The 21,745-nt window shown below is 40.9% G+C and overlaps 1 protein-coding gene across 1 annotated transcript in view; it reads right to left on the reverse strand.

The window, feature by feature from the left end:
- LOC112119379 (hornerin-like) overlaps positions 1-12,825 on the reverse strand; it is a 40,947-nt gene extending 28,122 nt beyond the window's left edge. The window contains exons 1-8 of the mRNA XM_026655533.1: positions 12,693-12,825; positions 8,941-9,077; positions 7,790-7,881; positions 6,310-6,421; positions 5,854-5,889; positions 5,249-5,287; positions 4,199-4,243; positions 573-617 (exon numbers count right to left, since the gene is read on the reverse strand). Of these exons, the coding sequence (XP_026511318.1) occupies positions 573-617; positions 4,199-4,243; positions 5,249-5,287; positions 5,854-5,889; positions 6,310-6,421; positions 7,790-7,881; positions 8,941-9,077; positions 12,693-12,789 (603 nt within the window). The 5' untranslated portion in view covers positions 12,790-12,825. The remainder of the gene's footprint in view (positions 1-572; positions 618-4,198; positions 4,244-5,248; positions 5,288-5,853; positions 5,890-6,309; positions 6,422-7,789; positions 7,882-8,940; positions 9,078-12,692) is intronic.
- Between the last annotated feature and the right edge of the window lie 8,920 nt (positions 12,826-21,745).

Here is a 21,745-nt window from a genome sequence, read left to right on the forward strand (position 1 = left end):
TGATTACTACATTTTAGTTTCTTTGTGCTGAATTCAAAATTCATACAGAAGTGAGTTTTATTTATTCCAGCCTCTCATGATATGAACATTTCAGATGTTCTCCAAGCACTCAGTCCTGTGAGGTGCTGAGTGTTCTCAACCCACAGACTTCAGTAGAAACTGAGTGTGCTTAGCGCTTTACCGGATAATTGGATTTACTTGTCTAAGATTTTAACCTGACAGTGTTCCTTTAATACAGGAAGGAATATAAAATGGAAGTAGCGATATTTATTGTGGAGTTACAGCTGCTGAATTCTGAGGTCAGCAGCAAATCAGAATACACAGACAGGCATAGTCTATAAATGTTATGAGTCTACGAACTGGGCAGCATCCTTGTTTTCTGATTAGCTGAGACTAGCTGAGTCTATTCTACTTGAATAGTACATTGTCAAAATCATTTCTTAGTTTTTCTACATTACTTTTGCTATAAAACAAAAGCTCCTACATTAACACTAATGTAACTGATAGCTAAGCATTGTAGTTAAAATAGTCACACTGGAACAAAATTCAGTGAAGATGAGAAAAGTGCTTACTGGGACACATCCACCCTGGCTGCTTCCTGGAGGAATGACTCCAACCTGAAAGAAAGAAGATGCCACTTATTTCCATGCTTTATGAAACACGCGAAAAGAAAGCTGCAATTTTCAGCACCAAAAGTTTGTATTGCCATTCAGCCGTATGTGGAGACTGGGGATACGTACAGGTGGACGTTATTATACCGTTTGAGTCAGTAACTGTGGCACACACATATGCTGTGATTGCCTGGAACAATTCCATTTCAGTAGGATAACCTCAGCCATCCTCTTACTTTCCATACCATTTTATCCTTAGGCATGTAGCCCTTCATCAAACCCCTCACCACAGAAGTAGGGAACTAATTCTCCACCTGGAAAGTTACTAAAAGTTGCATTGTGGGGATACCTTCTACAAACTAGAGAAAGAGGCTGACTTGGGAATAGCTGTTGCTGTCCTGTGAAACATGGATAAATTATAAAGAAATTGGAAATAATATATTTCCTTGTAACACGGCTTGCTAAACTAAGCTACTGTTTTAAGAACAGAGAACTCCCTCTGGCTACCTCCCTGGTGAGGTGAAGGACAAGAGCAGGTTCCACGTTCCATGATGTCTCCATCCATTCTCCTACCCTTCACCTCAGAAGACTTTCCCTCCTTCAATTTGAGATTCTAGCTGATAGGGGCAGAAGCAGCCAAAAGCAGCACTGGCGGGGAGGCAGTCAAATGGACCCAGCTGGGACCACCCCTCCCCCCAGCACCCTCCTGCATATAACACTGTGAAGGGGAGACCCCCCCATACTGACTCTGGGGGCTCTAGGACCCAGGCGGTGCCTCCCCTTCCGCTTGTCATGGGGCTTGGGAGAAAACTGGAGACACTAACCAGCCAGAGCTGCCAGCCAATATAGGCAGAAGCAGGGACCTCTGGTCCTTCAGACATTCAAAGAACTTTCTACAGTTTTGACTGGATATTCTCTGCCTTGCATTGACTGACTGTTCATCCAACCTTCCTTCCCTCTCCTCCTTCATAGTCTCTTCACCTCAACGTCACTCCACACCTGCTTCTCTTACCCTCTCCTCTCATGTCCTCTCCCCCTTGCCCCTTCCCCTCCCTTTTCCTTCCATGTAGTTGATCCCATCTTAAATACCACCCCACAAAAAATCATGGAACATAATAATTGTTGCCATCACATTACTCTGCTTGTGTGCTCTACCCCTTCCTCCATCCTGTGTCTGTCTTGTCTCTTTAGACTGTAAGCTCTTTGGAGTAAGGATCTTCTACTTCTCTGTTTGTACAGTGCCTAGCACAATGGGGTCCTACTCTTGGTTGGCCTTCAGGAACCACTGTAATGAACACGTTCATAAAAATAAAATTGGAACGTAAAGGAAAGATTTATTTGAAAATAAAAGTAAATTAACTACATATAGTGAGATTTCAAGCCCACGCTATAGAAGGTATCATTTTACTGGAGAAAAAGTTCTGTTTGTCTGAAAGATGCTGAAAATGGAAAATAGTCCATGGTTTGGAATAAATGCAGTGAGCCGAGCTAATCACATGAGGGAGCATGAAGGAGGGGAAGGAAAATTTTAATGGAGGGTGAGGTATGTAAGCCCACAAAAATTCCATACTCAGCCTTCAGGAGTCAAGACTGAGGTAAGTAAAATTTCCAAGAAGTGCATGTGAGGAGAAAAACAATTGTTGTACATGCAATTTAGTGAGGTGACTTTGCAAACTGAAAAGAGGTGGGGATGAAGAGGTCTGAAATGCAACAAATAGAAGAAAACAATTTACTGGGATGATAAGAGAAAAAGAAGTATTGTGATTCTCTTGCTTTCTGTCTGTAATAATGTGACCTTTCAGCAAGAGCCTCAACAACAAAAAGTAAGGAACCGAATGAAACTGATAACTATCACTGCAGTGTGGTCCTGAACATTGACATCAATGGGAGTATTTCAATTGATTTCAATTCACTTTGTATCAGGCGCTTACTGAGCTAAATGCTGATCAACTATATAAATAAATAAACGAACTCTAATACTTTGGAGCTCATATAGCTACTGCCAGCCAATGAGGAACCTTGCACACCCTGTAAAGAAACCATAAATCAGCCATTTATTTGTAGAAGGACTTGTTAGACTACAATAGCTTTTTAGAAAGATAACCTTCCTGTAATTTCCTGTGTGGTAAGGTGAAGGGTAACAGAAGTTTCACATTCCATTTTGTCTGCCTTTATCTATTGCTTTACACTAGAAAGTCTTGATATAGTGGTAGCAGAAGGATTCTGCTGAAGAGTCATCAAAATTGAAAAAATACCACATATGCTGAGGGGATATTTGACCTGAACTAGTCATATGGAGCCTAATCCAAATCCGAATGAGGTCAATGGAAAGACACTCATTGACTTCAGTGAGCTTTGGGTATGGAGGAGAGAAATTCTAATGAAAGTGACCTGCCTAGGGCTCTAGCAGTTTAATACGTCTCCTTCAGGAGTCAGTCTGAGTTAGTAAGATTTCCTAAGTGTAAGCAAAATCCAGGAAAAAGATCCATACACAAGGCATGCCAATCCAAACCCCAGTCCATACACATGGTGAAAAGAGAGAGAAAACAGAATTATTGCTTGAAACTGAAGATTAAGGAAATCAGTATTTGCTGTGTAACAGTATTGCTTAAGAAATACCTATTCAGAGAGTGTCACAATAGCCGGACATAACTGGAATCAACAAGGTTTGGGGATGGGGTATGTGGAGTGGAAACTGTTCCCAAATAACTCACTAATAAATACACTAAGTACATCTACAGCGTAACTCAGTTCAAGCCAACAGAGATAAAATAAGAATGAATTTGACCCTGTGGGTTTAAAAAGGCCCATATCTATTAGGAAGGAAATTAAGTGCAAATATAATTGTGCCCAAAACAACTTGGATTAAAAAGATGTAAATTGTTCCATAACAACACATATATAACTTGGAATTTAAAAAGGCCAATCGGAAATGAAATCAATTACAAAAGTAGTCCCACGTTGAAGGGGTCATATGCTGTGCATTAGAGATGGTGTTGCAAATATTATTGAATTAAGTGAATGTCAAGGACGTTAGGTCAGAAAGTTTTGTAACATTTTGTGAATGAATTAAAAGGAAAAAATGAAAATGGCTAGAAACAAAAGAGAAACTGCACATTCTATTTTTATTGTCCAAGTGGAATGAAAAAAATAGGTGACTATTAAAGGGGTGAAACAACAAGTTAGCTACGTGGAATAATTTCATTTTTTAAATAATTCCAGATAGCATTAACACCACAAATAAGGAAACAAGGATTTATTTATTGTTTTGTTGACAGTATCAGCTTAATGCTTGGTTAATAAAGTAGAGGTGGCCATGTTTGTTGTGAGGATGAGGATGGTGAGTTCTGAGTGCAACAACAAGTTAACCTGCAAGGACTTAGATCCTGTATGATTATTGACTATTACCATGCATTTGTGGATCAGTAACTGTTTGGAATCCCTGAGCTTACTGACAGAGACATATTTTACCACAGAGTTGAATAACATCAGTCAGTCTCTATCTCTATAATTTTGGATACTCAAGTATACTAAAATTAACACTGGGGAAAAATTATAAATAAATAGAGAGGAGCTAGGGTACTTACCTGACCAATAGAATAGCTGGTCTGAGAGGAACCAGAGGATCCACCCTGTAAACAAATCAGAAATCAATTATTAATTTTGCAAAGGACTAGTTCTATATAAACTGCTGCTTCAGGGGGAAAAAAGAACTACCTTGTGGAATGAAATACCACAGGGGACATTTTTTGGTCATTTCATTCCACCAAACTACACCATTAAAAAGTTTACTACAGAGAACTTAAACCTATTCCCCTCTCCACACAAACAATCCTAAATATACATATTGGGCCAGATCTTCAGTGGGTTTATATTGGCATTATTCCATTTACTTACTAAATATGAGGTTTCAGCCTCATATTTAATGCCCAGCACTAGGAGTGAGCCTGAGCTGGTAAATTCTTTTAGGTGTTCCAAACTAAGTAATGTTCAGATGAAAAATGATTGTACGCAGCTATTTAGCAATCTGACTACACAACCATTGGAGTGTATGAAATGTATAGCATAGTTGCTGAGAGCAAGAAAGGCAAAACAAAAAAGACATCTTCACTGAGCTGTCACCTTTTTGTTTCTTAAACAAAACTCATATTTTATTCAGTTTCATATAGAAATTATTGTATACTGAAAGGAAGATTTCAGAATATGTGAGGTAAGTGATATTGGTGGAACTACAAAACCTGAAGGAATCATTATGGCTGGAAAGTGAAGATAAAGGAAATAAGCTGACAGCGGAAAGTCTTGAGCTTATCTGACCTTAGAGAGAAACATCTGGAGGATATAGCAGGAATGACAAATAGATATCTAGAAGTTTTGGCGGATTTTATTCACCCAAAGGCAAATTGTCAAATGGAAAGAAGAAATTGAGTTAGAGATACTACATGATATAGGTCAGTTTCTGTGATAGCTTTGCCTATCACAAGTAGAAACATTCTTAGAAATTCTGATGAATGGGGAGTAATCATTTCTCCTTCCTGCAACCAGTTCAAATTTAAGAGAGAGAAACTCTAAGTAAGCAATTCTTGTCATTTGTGGATGGCAAGTAGTGAATCAGTGCTCTCTGGAGAAGGAATGTTTACCTGAATACATCCACCGCTACTTGAGTAAGTTCCTCCTTTCTGTAAGAAAAGCAGAATCCAGTTACTTCTTCTTAAAGAGCTTGTATAAATACCATATTGTTTCAGGTAAATAAACACTTTTTCATGCTTTGTTTGAGTGAAGAACCCGAGAAGTTTGTTTCCATTCTATTACCCTACTCTATGTAATGGTCTGATATGAGAACTGATAGGGTATCTCCCCGAAAATAAAAACAAACTGGATACTGATGCACTCAGATTTGAGTAGAAACCACAGGCAGTGTCAACTTTTTGTGAAAGTGTTTGAATAGCATTGTCCATGTCCTACTATAGCATCAATAGAATGAACGGACCAGAACTTACTGGATGAGGAGTATGAAGGATGGGAATTCTAAAGTTGAGATCATCAAAGCCTCAAATTAATGCCAGTCCTTCAAAAGTCAATCTGTCTTATTAAGATTTTCTGTGAGAGCCACACCAAACATTCAGGAGAAAAATATTTATGCACATGGTGATATTCTTTTTTAAATGCTCCCACAAAACAAATAATAACACAATGCAATTAAAAAATAAAAGACACTGGGAAAATGTAGAGAAATAGTTCTTACCTTGGTACATTCCATCTCAATCACAATCCGTGAAGCCTATAAAGAAAACAGAAGCCAGTTATTACTTTGTAAAAGAGCTTGTTTGAATATTATCTTTTTCCTGGGAAAGAAACTCCCATTTACTTGGTGAGATAAAGGGCCAGAGAAAGATGTTCAGCATTGCTTCATTGAACTCAATGGAACAATGGTGATTTACATCAGCGAAAGATCTGGTCCCCTGGTTTATTCTTCCTTCACCTCACCTCCCTACACTATGGGAAAGTTTAGTATGAGGAGTTCTTTGAAAATGAAAATTAACTGGATACTTAAACTTTCATTTCTAAGAACATCCAGTGTAGTCACGCAATCCTTATGGCCCGGGGTAGCCATGGAGGACAGGGCTTATGAAGTGGGTTATGCCTCTTGGATCACCTCATTTATTTATACTACTCAGACAAAGATAAATTCAAAACATACCTTCTTATTATTCCTTCTTTCTGTGACATTGGCTGACTGAGAAGGTCTAGGAGTGACAGTTTTGCTGAGAACTCCAACCCAGAAGTTCTTTGAATCTTGAACAAATGTTGCTCTAGAGGGAAAATAAGATCAGTACAATTTACTTTTTCTAGCAAATTATATTTCAGTATATTATGAAATAGAATCACAAGATTTCTTTTAGCTAAGAAAACTCATGCTTGTTAGAGTTATTTGAAAATGTATGATTTTCAGTATGAATTCATGTTGCAGCCTTCAAGAAAAGGTGTAAGAAAAAAGTTTCAAGAGTATGTAATTAAATCTTAGAAACTTTTTTATTTTCTAATTCCTATATTAATGTCCAACATCATGCTAAGGATCAACAAAATAGAAGGTTAGAAGGCACGGAAGAGGAATGAAAGCTGCTTGGAGAAGCTTAGACTCCTGTGTGGATATCTGCTCAAATATCCACCAGTGTTGGAGAGGCCTTGGCAGACCTTCTCACTTTCATATAGTCTCAACCTATGGCTGAAGCATGGCTTTGATTGGACCAGGGAGAGGAGATGATCATACTGTGGAAGAGTTACTCAATTTCTGTGTCTTTTTGCTCCCCTTTGTACTTGTAAGGACTTAAGGGAGTTACTGATTTGGCCTTTCTACTGTAAACTTCAGAAGTTTAATATCTCAGCTGTTTCAAATGGATTTTGACTAACACTTGGCAAACATATTGTTAGCCCCAGATGTTATTTTTGTTGTTAATCAAAACTTTGTAATATGCCAGGCTAATTAAAGTTACATAAAACATGGCATACATTTGGCTTTAGCAGCTCTCTTCACTCAATCAATGTGTGTCTTGTGCCATTTCCACAAAAGGGCATGAAAAAAATATTTGCTGAGAACAGGTTATGAAAATGCCAGAATTAGATAAATAAACAAATAAATAAAGTGATGTTTAAAAATTAATCTTCAAGGATTCCCACTTCTAATCATTATTTTTTCCATATTCAATATGAAAGAAATTATTTTATTAAAAAAGCAAATATTTTTATCAGTGTTGTATTAGGGCCTGAGCCAAAGCCAATTGAAATCAATAAAAGGCCTCTCTCATGTATGGGACTACTCACATGCATATGGCTTCTCATGTGCATAAGGAATGGGGACCTAAAGGGTAAAAATTGCTTTCTGAGCCAGGGTCCACTAGTAATGCTATGGACCTTCTTGGAACTATTTGTGTGAGTAGAGGTTTGTAGGACTGGGCCACATATACAGTAGTTACTTTTAACAAAGTTTACATAAAAATGGTAGTGGTTTTATTATACTAATACAATGTGGAGATAATGCAAACAATGAAACAAAACAATACCAGGGAAAATATATGGAGTGCATAGACTTGTTATGCCACAATGAAAGTGTACACCCAAGGAAACCATATTGAATTGTCCCATGAAAATAAAATATCAAAGCAAAAAAATCAAATATATACCTAAATTGAATACTCTTGGTGTCCGAAGGTGCAATCCAAGTTGTTGTAACTTTGTGCTTCACCTCTGAATTTGTGTGGCTTACTGCTGAATTCTGTAATAAAAAAATAAATATGAAATGCAAAAGCATTTTTTACCTATATGTGCTTGCAAATATTAGTAAAGGAATTTGGCTACAACACCATGGGTAGGGCTGCAGATTTGTCATGGTGGTTGAAAAGATACAGTGATTTCTCTGTCCGTGACTTTTCTTTCTGTCCATGATTTTAATAAAGCACCCATGCAGAGGGGAGACCCCAGGGTGTGGGGAGAAGAAGAGGGTTTGGAGAGTGAACCCTACCAGCACTCACCCCACAGCAGCAGCTCCTGTCCCGCAGGATTGGCCTAGCTTCCCACTCCAGGAGTTCTGACCTGGTACATGGGGTCACAGCTCCACTCAGATTTGGCCCAGATGCCCCTCTGTCATGATGGAGGGTGGCCGGACCAAACTTGAGTAAGTGGTGTGGTGACCTGGTACACAGGGTTGTGCACAGAATCCATCCCCCTTCTCTGTCCATACCCATGACTTTACACACTATTTCCCCTTAAGCCCATGGTTTTTTTACTAAATTTATCATGACTGCTGTATTATTTTTGTTAAAAAAAAAAAAAAGCCATGACAAATGATCTTTCACTACCACAAGAGGTCAGGACTTTTGTTCTATACCTCATCCAAAAGACAGCACATCTAGCAGCACAGCAGAGCCCCCTAGCGCCATGCTGGAACATTAGTTCAGTACTAAGAATTGGGCCATGCACCACAAACATTTTACTCTGATTTTGCAGTCGACCCTCTGCAATATTGTGCATAAAAATCCAAGGGTACTGATCTGCATCCAAATGTGTCTTCTAGACATTGAATTCTAGTCACTATGAAGTCCGACATATCATATAGCAAACAGGCTTGGAAATCATAGGCCATAAACCGGTGAATAGTTCTAATGATTTGTCTGAACAAGAGTCCTTTTCTTTCTGTGAGCCAGAACCCTGGAGTTCTGATATAATTTCACATGTATTGCAAAATGAAAAATGTATGTTTCTTTTGATCAGTATCAATACAAGTATGTAAAAGTTAACTTAGCTAAGTAACTAATCTGAACGAGTGAGCACATACCGAAACATTATGACATGCAAGGGCTTGCGTGCTTGGATCTGTAATTTTAAAGGAACCAACAGGAGTATCTCCTTCAAGTTCTCGAGCCTGTAGATGAAATCCTTGAAAACCACGCTCTGCAGTTCCCTCTAGAGTCACTGAGAAAACAGTCATTTAAAGAAATGTAAGTTTCACATGCTGTGGAGCTGTCTTAAATAATACTTATCACATTTCCCATGCATCAAAGCATCCTGCATCTACAGAAATGCCTTATGCTCATTTTTATATATATATATATATTTTTTTAAATGTTATGGCTAACTGCAGTTTTTATTAGCAATACCGAGACTGACAAGGAGGAAAAGAAACAAAGGTAGCATAGGCATCTGTGTGACATATTACTAAATACATTTGTGAAGTAACTTAACACTCCATATAATTTACAAACAACTTTGAACAACTTTAAAATGCAATACAGATGCTCTACACAGTGAACTGTAAAATCAAAATCTTCTTATTCATCCAACCTGCTCCTTGTGTGTATTCAGAGTCCTACCTACTGGCTTTAGTGACAAAGATTTTCTACTTTTACTTGTTAGGCCTGCAAAGCCAACAGTGTAGGGGGCTAGGAGGTATTAGAGAGAGAGAGAGAGAGAGAAAGAGAGAAAGAGAGAGATGGTTTCTCTTCTGTCTGAGTTCCAGAAGTGGGGGGCCGGTATTTTGTTAGCTAAGTTCCAACTGCAGAATCTTTATTTTCAGTGATGTACAAGGTAGGAAAAAACCCAACTTGGCTCTCAGATACCAGGCTGCTGAGTATGCAGAGTTGCAAGTTAGGAAACACACTGATTTACTCATAAACTCTTATTGAAAGACTCGAGAGACAGTAAACAGAGAACCGCACAATGTCATTTTTGAAGAGTCACTTTGCAACGTGAAACCATACTTTAAAGGGACACAGACGAGTTTTTATTATTATAAATGTATTCGGGTAATGCCAACAAAGTACTAGGTGTTTTCCCAAATATAACAGAAAGCCTGGTCCCTTTCCCAAAGAACTTGTCTTAAAAACAAAGATAGCCAGAGGAATGATAGAGGACCCAGGGGACAACATACAAGTCAAGGTTAAGGTAGTGATTGGCTACGTCTTGATAATACTGTACTTGGGCAAACATTAAAAAAGACATAGTAGACTATCTCCAATTAATCCTCAACCTGCCCATAATTAGTCAACTACTTTCTTGTAGGTGTCGTGGTAGAAGAGGGATTTGAAGGAGGAAAGAGTAGTGGCCTAGAGGCCAATTCAGGTGAAGGCATTCCATACACTGGGGGGCAGTGTAGACTAAGGCACCAAAGTGGCTGTAAAAGAAGCAGATAAAGAGTATGTCGTTAGTGGAGCTGGGGACAATGTAAAAAGAGATAAGAGCAGATGAGCAGGGAGAGGCAGAATTATGCAGAGTCTTGAAGGCAAGTGTAGGAACCTTAAAATCTGAAGCAATGGAAAATAGGGAGCCAGTGGCAGGATTTAAAAAAGGGCAAGGCCAGAGGGACAGGAAAGGAGGATCTTAGTAGCTGCTAAGGCCCATTGCTTGTTTTACTGTTTCTTTATGTTATAATGTGATGGGAATGTTCTCCCACACCTAAATGTTCCTTTAAAATCCACCATCATTTTGTTGCTGAGAATTATTTTAAAACTCACAAGCACTTTTGAGTAGTCTAACAGCCCTGCCATCTTTGGAAGAGCTATTAACAAAACCTCTTCTTTAGAGCTGCATGGATTCTGCCTGATGTTTCCAGTCAAAATGAGCCACATGTTCCCCTTCTTCTACATGTTGCCCCTGGTATCCTGTCCCCCATGAAAGCCCCTCCATCTCAACTCCATGGGACTGGGTCCCTGGGATTCCAAAGGCATTCTAGGGGCACAGTAGGACAGCAGGTGCTCTGTTCTCCATTTTGAGCTGCCTGGATTTCAAAGTGGAAACTGACCTGACTAACTCCCCTTCACATCACCTGCTCATCTTAGTGGGGGCTTGTTGCAGGCTTGTTGTTGGAGTTAGTCAATAGTCGTGAAGTTGCTTTAGGAGCCTTGCCACCAAGCTGAGAGGGGCCCACAGATCAGCGCTGGGGAACAGGCTTGAGATGTGCTAAGCTGGGCCCCCAGCTTCTTGTGGCTTCAGAGAGAGACTCTCACCCCTGCTCTGTCCCCCTGAAAGAGCCAGAACTGTGCTCCTTCTGAGGACCCCCTTTCAAACCTCGGCATAGAAGGTATGCTGAGGTCAGGAATGGTGGCGGGAAGAATGTGTCGGGGTGGGGCTGTAGCATGCAGAACTGTGGACATTGTGTTGCCAACTCTCAGAAAGAAAAAACAAACAAAAAAAAATCACAAGTCTTGCAAGTTTTGGTGTATTTCTTAAAGCCCCAGCTGGTGGACTCAAGATTGCAGAAGAATCTTAGATAGTTAAAAAAAAAAAAAAAAAAAAAAACTAAGTGAAAGTTTCTAGCCCTCTCAGTTGCTTAGAAAAGCTTGAAAACATGAAGTGAGCATGATCTAGAGACTCAGAAACCAGAAGGCAAATAAAAAGCACCCAAAATGTATTATTTTTAGAAATCTTATGACTTTTCATCCAATCTCATGAAATTTCAGGGTCTGACTCATGCGTGTTGAATGCTTCAGGCTGGTAATAGTGAGAATCTGAGCAGCCCTGTTGTTCACATGGCAGCAGGAAGGCTGCTGTAACCTAAACAGGGATGTGTAAATTACACCAGGTGCTGCCCCAGCCCAGGACTGGGCAGGTGCAAAGGTGATGTAAAGCCTAGGCTGCTAATTCTGTGCTGAGCCTCTGAAAGGCACAACATACAAAGCCACCCTTGGAGTTCTAACACGTTGAGTTTTGTAGGCAAATTTTACGCTCCTGCAGTATTGTAGCAAGTTGAGGGTAGTTCTCCTTTCTTCTGTACAGCGCTCAGCACACAACCAGTATTCAACAAATGAAATGAAATCAAATAAATAATAGCATAGCTCAGTTTTGCCAGTTGACTTTAGTTCCATCACAGACATTGTGTAATGGGATGAAATCATATTTGCCCAATAGGCAAGGGAAAAACATCTTCCCACGTGGAGAGGCAAGATATGAACTGAGTATGGATGAGTGGGGATGAAAGAAAGGCCTATATTTTGGGGATGCTGCAGAAGGAAACCAGGTGAAATTTTGGTGCAGCCTGAATTCAGTAGGAGAAGGAGAGTGAAAGAGTGTATGGGGAAAAGGGTACTAGCCCTTTAATTGACTGGCAATAGCCCACAACCTGCAGCCTGGGGATAATTAAGGAGGCCATACCCATCTTGAGGGCTGAGCCATATAAACAAGAACAAGACTGGAAGCAGAACAGGGGAGTCAGCAGGCAGGCTGGCTAGCTAGCTGGCTGGCGGGAGTAGGTGGTGGTGGTTTCTCTCTCAGGCACTTGGAGACAAGTTTAACCTGATTCAGAGACTTGGGTGTGGAGGACTATAAATTTGGATGCCCTGAACCTGGGGCCTGATGAACTGTTTGTTGTAAAGATTCCTGGCCTGAAACCTGATTAAAATGCGAGGGCATTTTGTTAATCTGTGGCAGCTCCTCCTTGACCCAGCACTGTTAAACTGAAATCTACTGCTGCTCCACTTAGGGAAATTAAGGAAGGGCACACCTGTAGGGCCACACCAGGCTGCAAGAGGGCGCTCAAGGACTGCCTGCACCTTTACACGGAGACAGAGTTTTTAAATGAGTTAAATAGTTTACCTTGGATTTCGTTTCCTGGATCATATTTATCAAAAGATACAGCAATAACATATGGTGGAGTGGATTTTTGTGGTTCACCTCCATGGTGCGGTAGCATAGTATCACAATCTATTGTAGAGTTTTCATGTGGAAAACAAAGGATTCTTGGCAAAAATACCCCACACAACACAAACACGAAGAAGGGATATCTGTCCATCTGTGGAAAAACAGAAAGCATAGAGAAGTTGCCATGGCTATATCTACACTTAAAATGGAACAGTGGTGCAGCTGTGCCACTGTAAGTGTCTATGCTGAAGCGCTACAAGAGCAACAGGAGACGTTCTCCCATCGCTGTAATTGTCCACCTCCCAGAGAGGCAGTAGTTAAGTCAACGGAAGAATTCTACACAGGGTCTTAGGTCAGCTTAACTATGTCACTTAGGGGTGTGGATTTTTGACACCCCTGAGCAATGTAGCTGGGGTGATCTAATTTTCTAGCACAGGCCAGCCCTTCTTTCGTCAACCTAAGTGCTGTCTACACCCGGGGTTAGGCTGGCCTAACTACTTCTCCAGGGGTGTGGATTTTTCACACACCTGAGAGCCATAGCTATGCTGATGTAACTTTTCACTGTAGACCAGCCCCTATCAACAGCTGTCATACTTGTTCCTGTTCCCCAGACCAGAAAACAGAACAAACCTTTTAGGTGCAGTAAATGATCCTAACCAATATTTCTCTTAAACAATGAGCTTCCTTTAATTGAAGGCTCCAGTTCTTTGGTTTCATGATGGCCTCTCAAAACTAGAAAGAGGCATTTACTAAACCCCCAGGTCTGTGGCTCCAGAGTTTTGGTTCAGGCCCCTCTATAGTCAATTTAAAAGCCCCTGTCCCTTAGCATGCTTCTTGTTAAGAAAAATCATGACTGGCGGGGGCTCTTCCCATCCCTTCCACTGCCAAATGGTTGCCAGGAAATTTATTGTTAAATCCCCTGTTAAACTCTTAGCTTGATTTTTTGTTACTGTATATATCTCAGATAAGTTAAGACTAAATGTCACTCAGACGTGCAACTTCACAAAAAATAATGATGGGGAGCAGGAGTGAAAATACATCCATGCTGCAAAGAACTTCAATGAGATAAAAAGTTGAGGGAGAAGGAAGTATTCTTGTAATTCACTCCAATGGTGGCACAAATGGTGCAATCTCTTGAAGAACAGAGAGAACATTTTCCAAAATTTTGCTAAAGCCTGTAAAATTAGATTTTATTGACCAACTGTCTAAGCAATCTTAATATTGAGCCATGCCACCACATAATTTGATAAGGTCATTAAACCTTGTGAATATTCTACTTTGTCCCAGTTATAATTGTGCTGATAAATACTATTTGGGATTTCAGAATGTAAAAGCCCTCCCTGTTTTTCATGTCTGCTTGTTGGTGGGTTGTCTTGTGGTGACATGTTAGGCTACAGAATAAATCAAAAAGGAGAAATTGGCTCAAGATTTCTTAAAGGACTTCTAACACTGTCTACTAGGAATGCCTGTCCTTTTTCCACTGAGCCATATTTCTGCATCCACATTTAGAATAGAGGAATATTTGATTTTGTACATGTGTGGAAAAAAGAGTAAACTACCTTGTAAAAAGGGGAAGGCAGAATCAGATGTAAGAAAAATATAAAAAGCTGATGCAAGGGACCAAGAATATACTGGGTTAACTTTGAACTGAAATTGAACGCCTTGCCAACAAGGCACCGTCAGCAGATAACCAAATGGACAGTTGTGAGGTCTGCATCATAATCCATCCCATGAGGAGAAGCTGATGAGCGTTTGTGAAATGCCACAAATCAATAAGTGTGGTGAGCAACCAGGAAGATGTCTAAACAAATAACCATGTCTTTTAAAGAAGAGACTCTCTCCCCCAAAACTCTCATGGAAAATGCCATTTAAATGGAAATCTTGTAAGTATTATGTTAAGGGAGGAGGGATAGCTCAGTGGTTTGAGCATTGGTCTGCTAAACCCAGGGTTGTGAGCTCGATCCTTGAGGGGGCCACTTAGGGATCTGGAGCAAAAAATCAGTACTTGGTCCTGCTAGTGAAGACAGGGGGCTAGACTCAATGACCTTTCAGGGTTCCTTCCAGTTCTATGAGATAGGCATATCTCCATATATTATGTTCAGGTGGGTGTGGTTACAAACTTCCCTGTGAAAATTTTGACATAGCCCACTTCTAATTAAAATTTAAGTATAGCATGTGGTGCTACTGTATTAACTGCTGCGATAAGCTGTTCTTATTAAATCACTAGTCTTTGTCTTGTTGAGATTCTTCTGTTTGACTCATATCATAGGTAGACGTGTTTTGGTTTCTAATTAGTTGCTTTATTTTTAAGTATAGCATCCATGGCATTTAAATTAGCTAAGACTAGAAAATTCACCCTAAAATATTTGTTGTCTGGAGCTATTTTGTAGTTAGATGTACTCTGGTCTGTCATGCAAGAAAACTGGCCTTAAGTTTCTTATTTTCTCAATTTCTGGATGGTAGGGAGACAGAGGACCAAAGGCAGCATGCTGAACCATGAGTGATAGGGACTTCTGACTGCATCAGCCCTCTGATCCTTCAGATGAAAAGCAATGCAAAGAACTTGTAAAAGGAAGTCCATTCATTCTGGCCAGGAGATATATCTGTGACATGACATCTTGGGGAACTAGGTTAAAAATGAGCAAAAATGGTGGCTATCTTAACACCTTATTAAATTTTGAGTCAGGACTAGAGATAAGTGCAGAAGATCCCAATAGAAAAAATAACTCCCATGGAAATTTTGTTTTAGTACAGAGATTCCAGTGTAATTATAATTTCTTGCTGGCATAAAGCTATAATTTTCTCCATGAAAACATCCTTCTGATACAAATCTAAAAATTAATATTTGTCAAACGCAAACAGGCAAAATTTTTAGGGAAAAATGTTATTTTCATGCTTCTAAGAGGTTTTTTTTTTAAATATACAAAACATTAACTGTGCCCTCAGATACATGTAGTCAGCCCCCACTGATTGCAGTGATCTATACTGCGCATATCTAATGGCAAAACTCTAATTCTTTTCTTTGCTATCCCCATCCTGGATACATTCTCTTCTAAATACTTACATTGCCCTCATCACTGTAGTCTCTAATCCCTTGCCTTCAAAACCTCCAGCCACATTTAATTTTGCATAACTTCACACCAACATAAGTCCTTGTAGATATATTTAATTATTTCAGTATTGACCCTTCCCCTGTCCTAAATCTGGGGGGTTCAGATACAGACAATTTGGTGACTTGATTCCCATTGGCCCATAGAATCTTGGGCAAACCCTTAAATGAAGACTAAAATTGTTTAAAAACAAAGCCTTAAAATATAATGAACAATGTCACTTTAATTAAATCTAAACATTTCCCTTTGAAATATAGCCTGGATGAGCCCTTCCATGCTTGCAATTTAGGGGTAAATCCTGCATCCCCTAAACCCAACAGACACCCTCTTCACAGACTCATTCTTTTCAAACATCCTTCTCCTTCCCTTGTTAGTCCTAAATCCTGTTCATTAGCCATAAATACACTGTAAAGCAGTAGTAGGCCTCCTGCAGCCCCTGGGCCACAGGTGGCCCACCACTGCTCTTAAGCCTTTGAGAACAAATAGCATCTGATCAGAGTACATCTTCCCTCCAAAATCCCAGCAATGTACCTTATTGGTTGAGTCCTGATCAGTGAGCAACCCCTGGTCCCTCTGTGATCAGTGTAGAACAGCTGCAGCTGTGAAGTGCAAGAACCTGAGCAAGGAAAGAGACAGAAATCAAGGCAGAAGTGGGAGGATCCACCAATCACAGACAGGGCGGGGAAAGGCAAGCAGCCAATCAGTGACACTGGCATCTCTACTGTGGAAATTAGGACACAACAGATGGAATTCTCCCATCCAGTTGGGGCAATAACAACGCATACTGTCACAAATGGGTCATGCCTTCTCTGACCTTAAAGCCATGACTGCTATTGGGATACATAAAACTTTTGAGGGATGATGGCTTAAAGCAACATTTATTGGCTAAAATCTATGGGAAAATACACATACAAGAGACATCAATATTTCATAAGGATCTCAAGTGAAAGTACAGTATATTCTATTCTATTTCACTTTAGCTCCATGACTCCTGTGTTCAGCTTTTCACTGTTTCGCCCCAGTATTACAGCATGGAACATTCAAATCGGGGGGATGCTAGTAAGTACCCCTTGCATCCTCCTTCTTCCAAAGAGCCAAATGAAGCTGGATTGTGCCATCTAATATTTAAAAAAAGTTTTGTGGGAAGTTGTAATGCTAGCAGTGTCACTACACTGCACGATCAGTTATAAAGCAATACTGATAAGGCTAGTTACATGTTTGTGTTTGCTATAATATTGGTATAGCAATATTATAGCCTGTGTACAAAGGCAGCTAGGGGAGACTTAGGCCATTAGGTCATGAGGCAGTGACTGTAAACCTAGTACCTTGATCCTATAAGGAATATTGCCTCTCTCTTCTTCTGGTTTATTTCAGAGGAACTTGTGTTTGATCTGAGTCATAGACAGACCTTCATGTATTCCACCCCAAATGTAGAATCTAGGCTTTTGGTTTGGGTTTTTTTTGTTTCTGATCTTTGTACAGACAACCTTGAAAACATAAACAGAATGTAAATTGCTATAGTGTTGTCCTCCTGAGTCTGCAGAGAGTCTGAAACAAAAGTTCTAAGAGAGGGATGAAATTCTTCATTCTCACTGGGTTATTAATTAAAGATGACAATTTAACTGTCAGCATTTAATTATGTTACTGCTGATCATTTTAGCAGAAATATCCAGCTAATGTGCTTACCATACATTCCCAAACTCTCCCTCCTCCCCTCCTGGTGCCAAAAGCCCCTACCCAACTGCCAAAACCTCCAGCATTCTTCTGACAACTTCTGTGAAGCTATCATGTATTGTCCATTAAAAATAATCTTTGGTGTACTGAAAACGGAAAACAGAAAGCATAAGATAAATTCTGTTTAAAATAAACACAGGGTGAAAGCTGCGGTTATCATTTAAAAACATCAGTGTTTAGTATCCAAATGAAGCTGCTGCTCAGTTTTCAGTCCACAGCATAGAAGCGCCAAATAATCTAGGGACTTTGCAGCAAAATTTAGGTCCTATTTGCTGTGGAATACAAAGGACCTTGGTAGTAGGACAGTGGTGGGAGATGAACTGCAGTATTCTTTGATAACCTATCAGATGTCACAAGGTTTCACAGCTGATGTTGCTTAACCGATTCAAGGAGCCTAGTGTTTTTTCAAAGAGCTCAAAGCACAGGTGAAGTCCTTTGGCCAATGCATGATAATAATGTATGGGAGTCTGACTGATTGAATCCTCATTTCTTCTCTTCTTTTCCCTCTCTAAAGTGCTATGCACATCTGTGGCACTATATAAATAATAATGAGCCACATCCTAAAGTTCTTACTCAGGTCATGCCAGTGGGACTTTCACACGAGTGTGAATGAGTAGAAATGGACAATGCACTCAGTTAGTTCTACTGCAATATACTATCCCCAGTAGAAAGGCACACGGCACAAATTCCTCTGAAGATTAATTTTAAAACGTTTAAAAATATTAAATTGAAAATGAAGGAGCCATACACTAATAGGAATAATTTATGCTAACAGTGTCATGAGAAAGCTATGGGTGCACCTGAGATATGCATCAGTATCCCTCCAAACCACACCCTGCTGTGGCTTATTGCTGCTGTATATTTACATGCTGCCTAAGATGTCAAGGGACATGAGCAGCATGTGTAAGGGTGATGATGCATTGTGCAATATAATGCAGCTCAAGACCTGACGTAGTTTCTGCATACTTTTAAGCTAGGTATTTGGGTGTAACTGCTAACACATGTAATATGTCTTGCAAGGCAAAGTCACATCTAATTAACTACCATTTACAGGTAATTTACCGTGCCTCACCATAGTAGATTATTTTACACCCAGCCATAGATACACAATTTAAACATCCATTCACCATGCTGAGGGTATGCTACAGAACTGGGATGTGATTATAAGGTTATACCCATGAGACAGGAAAGCCATAATATTGACGTACGGTATCATTAATTTTGCATTCATAGGCAATCTATAGGGTTTTTCTTACACAAAACACCTATTAGAATCACTGCATGTTTGTGTTTGCAAGTATTTTATATCGTGTCCAGGATACTGTAACCACAGTGTATGGATGGGAAAGGCCATTTGAAAAATAGCACAAGTGCTGAATCGGTGTCGTGGCCAAGGGGACTCAGACACAATTGTTTCAGAGTAGCAGCCGTGTTAGTAAGGTGCCACAAGTACTCCTGTTCTTTTTGCAGACACAATTGTGTATATCATGTTGATGTAAAGTGTATATGTGCATGTGTAGCCTGCTAGATCTGAGTTGTTTTGGCCCCCAATTAGGGGGCTTTAGCTCAATCTGTAGCAGTTTATGCTTTTAGTTCTGGTTCAATTGGTGTGTTGGTTAAGAGGGTAGCTGACACAGATGCTGCTCACAATGGAAGCAGGCATACTCTGAATATACCCAGAGATTGTCATGCAAATGAAGAATTGGTTATGCCCATGACTTATGCATGACTACTAAGAAAGAAGACTATAAAGGCATTTAAAACCTATTCTTTACTAAACTGACCAGATGTGTAACATGAGAATGTGGGAAGCAGTACATTATTACTTGGAGGTGGTGATGATGGATATATTGTGTTTCTAATAGTTGACACCTGCATGACAGTAAAGACAGATATCTTAATTCAGAGGTGATGTGTAAATTAGGTCCCCTTCCATTAACTTAGATCCCCTTACACTCAAGTAGACTTCTTTTCATCTAATGTATCAATATTTAAGGGAGTTTAGTTGGTGTAACTTGCATCCTGTGTAGCTGAAAGAAAGTGGTGGAAGGTTTAACTTAATAATAGTTCTCAACCTACCTTAGCATACACTTTTCTTTTGACTCCTCAGCCTGCAAATTATGCCAACTTACACACCTTTAGAGATCAGTAGAGTGGATATAAGTAGCTTTAAGGCAGGAGTCTCAAACTCAAATGACCATGAGGGCCACATGAGGACTAGTGCATTGGCCCGAGGGCCGCATCACTGACACCCCCCCTCGCTGCCCCTGCCCCGCCCCCACTCCACCCCTTCCATGAGGCCCCGCCCCTACCCCATTTCTTCTCCACCTCCTCCCCCCGCTCCTGGAAAGTGCTAAGCATTATACAGAGCATACAGATCAACACTGCTCCTACAACAAGTCATTTCCAAGCGGTTTTAATAAAATATATACACTCAGTAATGCACCTCACTCAAAGGACAAAACACGCACTTAGTTAGATTTACTTCTGTTAAAGCCCCTACACTGCACTGGGCTGCACCACCACTCCACCCCTGCTCTGCCTCTTCCAGGGGTGGCAGGTTTGTAGAAATTTTGGTGGTGCCCAGAACCTGCCCCCCCCCACCTCCGCCCCACCTGCCTAAGGCTCTGGGAGGGAGTTTGGGTGGGGGAGGGGGTCTGGGGTGCAGGCTCTGGGAAGGAATTTGGGTGCTGGGTGCAGGCTCTGGGCTGGGGCAGGGGTGGGGGTGCAGACTCTGGGATGGAGTTTGGGGATAGGAGGGGGTGCAGGGGTGAGGGGCTCGGGGCATTGGAGAGGCTCAGGACTAGGGCAGAAGGGCAGGGGAAGGGCAGCCTGCCCTGGCCCTTGTGGAGGAGGGCACTAGGACCCTGCGGCAGCAGGTGATGCCGGAAGCGGCAGAGCAGAGCTGAGTCAGCGTGAGCTGCAGGCTCCGGGGCGGTGAGGGGGCAGCAAGTCAGCCCGGGGGACACTTGGGGGAGGCGTGTGGGGGAGAGACCCGGCCCCCAAACATTGGGGAGCAGCAAGCAGGGAGCTTAGCTGCCACATAAAATAACTTGGGGGGGCGGGGGTGAGAGGAGTTTGGCGGTGACAGGAAGTAACAGGGGGGGGCGTGGGGAGCTTGGCAGGCAGCAGGGAAGAGCTCTGCGGGCCGCATGTTTGGGACCCCTGCTCTGAGGGATTCTGAGCAGAAGGGGGCATATGGGGTTGGTGTATGGAGGTCTAGCACATCATCTCTGAATTTGGTCCAGAGGATGCAGCTGTGTTGTGACAATGTAAAACAAGAGACATTTTTCATCCTCCAGTCTCCTATTCTCTTTTAGTACAGTTTTTGCTATTTATCTCTACAGCAAGAGAAAGAGATATATCTAAAGAAGACAAGAGAAATATTTGTTCCAGCTGCCAAAGAAGATATCTCATCATAGAGGGGTGCCTAGATCACCAAATGTTCCTCTTTGATTTCTTCCATTGTAGGCAGTTCAAAGCTGAGGAATACACAGTGCAGGAAGACAAGGAAAATACTGCAGGGGTATTCCTGTGAGGACATGGGAGAGGCTGCAAGGAAGCTACTAGCTAAAGATGAAACAGAAAGACCCGAACAAGCTCTTTGTCATTCAGAGATGGAAATTTTAGGTGGAATTTTTAAACAGTGTTCAACTGGCTTAACTTTGATCTCATTGAAGTCAATAGGAATTAGCTGACTTCAACAGGAGCAGAATTTGGCTAATGCTGAGCACTTTTGAAAACCCCACTCAGTAACTGTCTCCCTCTTTCAGTATGTGGCATTACTGTTGGTGGTCAGACACCAGTAGTGATTATGGTTATGGGGAGAAAAGATGGTATTATGGTTAAGACGGAGGACTGGGAGTCAGGGAGTGGAGTTCTATTCCCTGTTCTACCACCCACTTCCGGGGTGAGTTGGGATAAGTCACTTAATCTCTCTGTGCCTCAGTTTCCTCATCTGTAAAATAGGGATGATGATCCATACCTAACTCATAGAATGGTGGGAGGCTTAATGACTGGTTGTGAAGTACTTGAGCTCCTCAGAGAGAAGGTGAGGTATGCGTGCACAGTAATTGCCTGATTATTGTGTTTGCTGTGAAGGTTTTTGAAGAGTCACTGTGGCATCACTATCACAGCCCTGTCTGCATCATGCAGGGAAGCTTG

This window comes from Terrapene carolina, unplaced genomic scaffold (assembly GCF_002925995.2).
Source record: "Terrapene carolina triunguis isolate 2854851 unplaced genomic scaffold, T_m_triunguis-2.0 Scaffold210, whole genome shotgun sequence".
Taxonomy (NCBI): domain Eukaryota; kingdom Metazoa; phylum Chordata; order Testudines; family Emydidae; genus Terrapene; species Terrapene triunguis.